At 58.0% G+C, this 6,835-nt stretch overlaps 2 protein-coding genes across 2 annotated transcripts; one reads left to right on the plus strand and one right to left on the minus strand.

Annotated features, from left to right (window-relative positions):
* Positions 1–671: 671 nt before the first annotated feature.
* On the minus strand, positions 672–3,455 carry ENH_00011450 (hypothetical protein; the record flags this gene model as incomplete). The annotated part of the gene is made up of 7 exons (XM_013584207.1): positions 672–866; positions 1,105–1,185; positions 1,348–1,389; positions 1,595–1,681; positions 1,816–1,940; positions 2,283–2,505; positions 2,751–3,455. The coding sequence occupies 7 exons, from the start codon at positions 3,453–3,455 to the stop codon at positions 672–674; spliced, it is 1,458 nt and encodes a 485-aa protein (XP_013439661.1).
* Positions 3,456–4,074: 619 nt separating this feature from the next.
* Positions 4,075–6,545, plus strand: ENH_00011460 (hypothetical protein, conserved; the record flags this gene model as incomplete). Its single annotated transcript, XM_013584208.1, has 2 exons — positions 4,075–5,343; positions 5,391–6,545. The coding sequence occupies 2 exons, from the start codon at positions 4,075–4,077 to the stop codon at positions 6,543–6,545; spliced, it is 2,424 nt and encodes an 807-aa protein (XP_013439662.1).
* Between the last annotated feature and the right edge of the window lie 290 nt (positions 6,546–6,835).

The following is a 6,835-nucleotide window of genomic DNA, read 5'->3' on the forward strand; positions in this document are numbered from 1 at the left end:
AGCTGCTGCTCCAGTGCCCATGTGCAGTGCAGCGGCTGCAGCGCGTGGACTGTGTTGGGACCTGTCAACAAGTCTAGTTGCTGCTGCTAGTGCTGCTGCTTCTCCTAGTGCTGCTGCTGCTCCTACAGCTGCGCTACTGTTACTCCTGCTGCTGCTGTTGCTGCTGCTGCTGTTGCTGCTGCTGCTGTTGCTGCTGCTGCTGCTGTTGCTGCTGCTTACATGTGAACATATGGTGCAGCGACTGCAGCGCGTAGGCGACGTTGGGGGGAGAAGATCCCCTGTCTATCCACAGGGAAAACCCAATTGGAATTAAAGCAGCAACTAAGACCGTTAGCCCGACCTGCAGCAGCAGCGGTGCACGCAGCAGCAGCAGTCCATGCAGCAGCAGCAGTCCATGCAGCAGCAGCAGTCCATGCAGCAGCAGCAGTCCACGCAATAGCAGCAGTCCATGCAGCAGCAGCAGCAGCAGTGCGTGCGGCAGTAGAAGCAGCGGCAGCAACAGCAGTGCATGCGGCAGCAGCAACACTGCATGCGGCAGCAGTAACATTGCATGCAGCAGCAGCAGCAGCAGCAGCAGCAGGTGATATGAGGGCTTTACTAGCTTTGAAAAGGCGACACGCTGGTAAAGACTCCGCCAGTGAAAAGCCAGCAAAACCTAAAACACAATACCACTAAGAGTCAGAAGCTGCAGCAGCAGCAGCAGCAGCAGCAGCGGAAGCAGCAGCAGCGAGAGCAGCAGCGACAGCAGCAGCAGCGATAGCAGCAGCAGCAGCAGCGAGAGCAGCAGCAGCAACAGCAGCAGCAGGGAGTACCTGGAGGAAGGCAAAGTCCGTAAGGCTCGGGCTCTGCTGGAAAAGGACCATCAACTGAAGAAGCAGCACACAAACCCTAAACCCTAGGGTTTAGGGTTTAGAAAAACCCTTTAGAGCTAAGCGCTAGGGTTTAGGGTTTTGAAGCAATTTTCAGGTTTACAGCTGGGGTTGGTAGCTAGGGCTACAGCTTGAGGCTGCGTGCTGGGCCTTGAGGTCAGAATTAGGGTTTAGGGTTTAGGGTTTGGAATTAGGGTTTAGGGTTTAGAGCTAGGGTTTAGAACCAAACATTCACCGCAACAACTGCCTGGCAGTGAGCCAGAGGGTTTCCCACAAACCCTAGCGCAAGAGGCACTGCTAGCACGAACGAAAGAGCCTGAGCAGAGCCAAACCCTAAACCCTAAACCCTAAACCCTAAACCCTAAACCCTAGGCGTGAATCTGGGTGCAGCGTGAGAGGGGCTATTCACCCCAATGAAACAAACCCGCGAGCCCAAACCCTAAACCCTAAACCCTAAACCCTAAATTCCAACCCGCACCTGGAAGGCAAACACGTAGATGGAACGGTAGCGATCAAAGACCTGAAAATCTCCCACAGCAGCACGAGGGTTTAGGGTTTAGGGTTTAGGGTTTAGGGACAAGTTTTGGGCCGACGGACAAAGGCCTCCATAGGGTTGGAGGAAAGCCCGGGGCTTGGCCAGGGCTCAGGAAATCAGCTGCGGGTTGCTGCTTGGCCGTAATCTGCAGCTAGGGTTTAGGGTTTAGGGTTTAGGGTTTAGGGTTTACCAGGGTGAGGAGGTACCAGGAAACCCCCATGCCCGGCTCTATGGGCTCCAGCTGCCACTGTGGGGCGAAGCAAGCCCTCAGAAAATGCTGCGCAAAGTCGCAGCAAAGTAATCTTTGCTGCTGCTGCAGCAGCTGCTGCTGCTTCTGCCAGCATGCAGCAGCAGCAGTTGCTGCTGCTGCTGCTACTGTGCAGCAGCAGCTGCTGCTGCTGCTGTGCTTACCATATCCCACTTTGCTGCAGCAGCAACCGCGCACAGGATGCATGCTGCTGCTGCTGTTGTCCCCACAAGGAAGACAAACCCGCGCCCCACTGCTGCAGCAGCACTTGCTGCTGCTGCTTTTGCTGCTGCAGCCACAAACCCCAAACCCTAAACCCCAACCCTAGCTGCTGCTTCCCTTAAACCTATTATTTAATTTGCTGCTCACGTCAAGCCCGCCCTCCTTGCAGCAGAACAAAAAGGGTTAAGGGTTTAGGGTTTAGGGTTAAGGGTTAAGGGTTTAGGGTTTAGGGTTTAGGGTTAAGGGTTTAGGGTTTAGGGTTTACGGGGCATAGGAAGAAGCCCATGTTTCGAAACAGCTGCGACAGCAAATGCAGCAGCAAATGCTTGCGGGGGGCCCAGCAGCAGCAGCAGCGCAAAGCAGCAGCAGCAGCAAAGCCGCAGCAGCAGGCTTTGCAGCCGCAGTTGACATGCGCTGCGACAACGCTGCGCCTGCTGCTGCAGCCCCTGCTGCTGCTGCTGCTGCTGCTGCTGCTGCTGCTCGGGTGCTGTCGTCTTCGGTGCCGTTTTAGCCGCTGCTGCTGCTGCGTGTGCTGCTGCTGCTGCCCTTGATGCAGCAGCAGCTGCTACGATGGCAGCAGCAAGAAGCAGCAGCGGCACTTGGTGCATAGACACAGCAAGGGCCCCGACCAACTGCAGCAGCAGACGCAGCAGCAGAAACAGCCATCAACAGCAGCAGCAGCAGCAAGACACCGGACAAAAGAAGCAGCAGCAACAGCAGCTGCAGGCGATGAGCAGCATGGGAACGTGCTGCTACAGCACCAGCAGCAGCAGCATGGACAGGGTCCAGCAGCCGCTGCAGCAGCTGCTGCAGCAGCAGCTGCAGCAGCAGCAGAACTGACTGACAGTCAGCTGCAGCAGCAGCAGAACTGACTGACGGTGTATGGGTGGAAAAGGAAGAAAGCAGCAGCAAGAAAAGGGGTTATAAAACGCGTCGAGAAGAGGCCACCATTGACTATTTGCTGCTGCTGCTGCTGCTGCTGCTGCTGCTGCTGCTGCTGCTGCTGCTGCTGCTCTTTCTGCTGCTCCTCTATCAACGCAGCAGGCCGTTGCTGCTGCAGTCCCTGCTGCAGCTGCTGCTGGTGCTGCTGCTCCAGCTGCTCCGGCTCTTGCAACGACTCCGCATCCTGCTGCTGCAGCAAAGCTGCTGCTGCAGCAAGAGCCGCAGCAATTGCTAGGTCGACGAGCAAATGCAGCAGGAAAAGTTTGAATTCACAGCTGCTGCTACCTTTTCTGCTGCTGCTGCTGCTGCTGCTGCTGCTGCTGCAGCCAGTGAGTGTCTTTAAAAGCGCAAACACTGGTGGCAGGTGAGTGTACAGCCCAGCAGCAAAAGGAGAGAGCCCCACTTCTTCCCTTGCGATTGCCTCGGTGAAGCTGCTGCTGCTGTTGCTGCTGCTGCTGTACAGCAGCAGCAAACTGCTGGGCGCAGCTAGGCTAATGTGCAGCACATAGCGAATGACAGCTGCGCCACCGAATACAGCCAGCAGCGGCACTAGGTAATTCCTGCTGCTGCAGCAGCTGCTGCTGCTGCAGCTGCCGCTGCTGCTGCAGCTGCCGCAGCTGCTGGTCCCAGGAGGCCCCATTATAGCTCGCTGCTGCTAATCCCGCAGCATGTTGCGCAGCAGATAAGCTGCAGCACGAGCTGACGCCAGGTGTTGCTAGCAGCTGCTGCGGCTGTCGCACACGGCTCAGACACGGTGACCAGCAGTCGCAGCAGCAGCAGCAGCAGCAGCAGCAGCGGCAGCGGCAGGAGCCGGGGAACTTAGAGTCAATTAGCTGCAAAGAGAGACAACAACCTAGCACGGGCTTTAATTTATAGAAATTTAGCTTTTTTGTTGCTGCTATTGCTGCTGGTTTGAGCAGCAGCAGCAGCAAGTTCGTAACAGGTGGGGCTGTTCGGCTGCAGCCAATCGGCAGCAGCAGCAGCAGCGGCATCAACAGACAAAGAAGCCAAGCAGCAGCACCAGTTGTCCAGCTCTTTGAGACGCAATAAGCGGAGTATTTAAGGGTTACATTTAGTTTTTGCTGCAGCAGCAGCAACAACAGCAGCAGCGGTGTCGCTGTAGGGGTGGTGGCTAGGGGTGGGGTCGTTGCAGCAGCAGCAACACTAGCATTGCTCTCACTGGTGGAACAGAAGACTTAGCAGCCACAAGAAGCAGCAAACTGTAGCAGTAGCTGCTGCTGCTGCTGCTGCTGTTGAAAATGCCGCGGGCTTGTGCTGCCTGGGGTCCGCTCCTGCTGCAGCAGCAGCAGCAGCAGCACCTGCTCCAGCATCAGCAGCATCAGCACAGCATTGCACTGCAGCACGAATTTGAGCGACACCAAGACATTGACTTCGGGGGCAAGCTGGCCAAGACAGATCTGAAGGTTCAGCAGCAGCAGCAACTCCAGCAGCACCTGCACCTGCAGCAGCAGCAGCACCTGCAGCTGCAGCAGCAGCAGCATCTGCATCTGCATCTGCAGCAGCAGCATCAAGAACCGCAGCAGCAGCAGCAGCAGCAGCAGCAGCAGCGGCAGTATGTATTTAGCAGCGATTCGTTCGTCAGCAGCAGCAGCAACAATTGCACGGGCTGCTGCAGTGCTGCCAACTCTAGTATACAGGAGCAGCAGCAGCAAGGGCAGGACTCTTCTCTACAGCATTCCCTCGCAGCAGCAGCAGCAGCTGCTGCTGCTGCAGCTGTAGCAGCAGCAGGCTTGCCCGCATTGAGCTGCTGCAGCAGGGCGAGCGACGCCTGCAGCGAATTCAGCAGCAGCAGCCGCAGCAGCCGCAGCAGCAGCAGCAGCATCATCAGCTGCCGCACAGTCGAGCACCTTCCCTGGGTGGGAGTCACTACGATCAAAGCCTATGCGAGTTACCGCATGCAGCAGCAACAGCAGCAGCAGCAGCAGGAAGTGAAGCAGCAGCAGCAGCAGCAGCAGCAAACACTGCACGAGCAGCAGCAGCCGCAACTGCTGCAGCGGGCAGAGCCATGCGGCGAACAGCTGCTGCCCCGTGTGACAGGAGCAGCAGCGGCTGCAGCACAAGTCCCACTAGCAGCAGATGGGGCAGCAGCAGCTGCTGCTGCTGCCGCTGGAGCAGCAGCAGAAGCAGCAGCAGTTGGAGCAGCAGCAGCCGGAACAGCAGCAGAAGCTGCGACAAATGACACAACGGAAGCAGCAAAAGCACCGCTACCTGCTGCAGCATCTCTTTCAAAAGGTGGTGCACCAAGTGGCTCTGCTGCTGCTGCCACTGCTGCTGTTACTGCTGCTGCTGCTGCTACTAGGGCTGTTGCTGCTGCTGCTGCTGAGGAAGCGCCGGTGACTGCCATTCCTGCAGCAGCAGGGGACCTGACAGCTGCAGCAGCAGCAGCAACAGCAACTGCAAAAGTAACAGTAGCAACGGCAGAAGCAGCAACTAAGGCGGGGACAGCAGCAGCAGCAGCAGCAGCAGCAGGAGCAGCAGCAGCAGCAGCAGCCCCTGGCCTCTCTTTAGTAAGCCGCGTTCTTCATACGCGCATTATTTGTGAGGATACCTGCAGCAGCAGCAGCAGCAGCAGCGGCAGCAGGTACGCGAGCAGTTGCAGCAGCAGCAGCAGCAGATATGCAAGCAGCTGCAGCAGCAGCAGCAGTCTCCGCAAGGCCATGACTTTCCGCATGCATGCCAGCATCTCGGAAATGGAGCAGCAGCAGCTGCAGCAGCAACAACAGCAGCAGCTGCTGCTGCAGCAAAAGGAACGCAAACAGCAGCAGCAACAGCAGCAGAAGAGCAGCAGCTGCTGCTGCAGCAAAAGGAACGCAAACAGCAGCAGCAACAGCAGCAGAAGCCGCTGGGTCGGCCTGCAGCAGCAGCAGGCAGCGTGGAGTGTACTGACACCACCTGCAGAGCAGCAGCGCAGCAGCAGCTGAAGCAATCCTGCAATACTGCAGCAGCAGCAGCAGCAGCAGCTGCTGCTGCTGCTGCTATTGATACTGCATACGCAAGAGACTCAGTTGGCAGCTGCTCAACCACTGCAACGGGAGGCGTGCTGCTGGAGGCAGCAGCAGCAACAGCAGCAGCAAATGAGGTGGCAGCAACAAGGGCAGCAGCAGCAGATGCTGCTGCAAGAGAATCTCCTTGTAGTACAAATCCCTTGGGTCTCAGCAGCAGCAGCAACAGCAGCAGTGGCAGCAACGACAGCCAGGTAGATGACACTCCAGCTATTGCTGCTGCTGCTGCTGCTGCTGCTGCTGTCCCTCCTGCTGCTGCTGCAACAAACTCTCCACTTCCACGTTTTATTCGGCTGCGGCGGGCAGCCCCAGCTGCTGAGCAGCAGCAGCAGCAGCAGCAGCAGCAGCAAGCAGCTGCAGCTGCTGCAGCAGACATCGAAACTGCAGCGGCAGCAGCAGAGTTTCCCGTAGTTAGAGAAGCAGCAAGCTGGCTGCCGCGCCAGTCTCCTGCTGCTGCGGCTTCTGCTGCTCCTGCTGCTGCGGGAGCAGCAGCCGCAGCAGCAGAGACAGCAGGTGCAGCAGCAGCAGCAGCAGCAGAGCAGCAGCAGAGACGAGCAGCAGCAGCTGCGAAGCAAAGGCCCTCTCACTTTTGGAGGAGCCCCTCAGTCCCCCCCAGCGCGCGAGCTGCCCTCCAGCAGCAGCAGCAGCAGCAGCAGCAGCTCCAGCAGCAGCAGCTCCAGCAGCAGCAGCAGCAACAGCAGCAGTAGCAGCTCCAGCAGCAACAACAGCTTCAGCAGCAGCAACAGTGGCAATCCCGGGAGATCCGTCTCTTTTCTTTAGCTTTGCAGATCCGACTCGCGCTGCAGCAGCAGCAGCTGATGCGGGAGCAGCAGCAGCAGCAGCAGAGCCTTCTCTCTGCTTCAGTTTCTGTGGGAACAGCAACCCGCCAGCAGCAGCAGCAGCAGCAGCAGCAGGACAAGAAGCTGATGTACCAGAGTGGCATCTACAGAAGCAGGAGCTGCGAAATGTGCTGCTGCAGCAGGCGCCGCCACAGCAG

Source organism: Eimeria necatrix, genomic scaffold (genome assembly GCF_000499385.1).
Source record: "Eimeria necatrix Houghton genomic scaffold, Enh_scaff1354, whole genome shotgun sequence".
In the NCBI taxonomy this organism is placed as follows: Eukaryota; Apicomplexa; class Conoidasida; order Eucoccidiorida; family Eimeriidae; genus Eimeria; species Eimeria necatrix.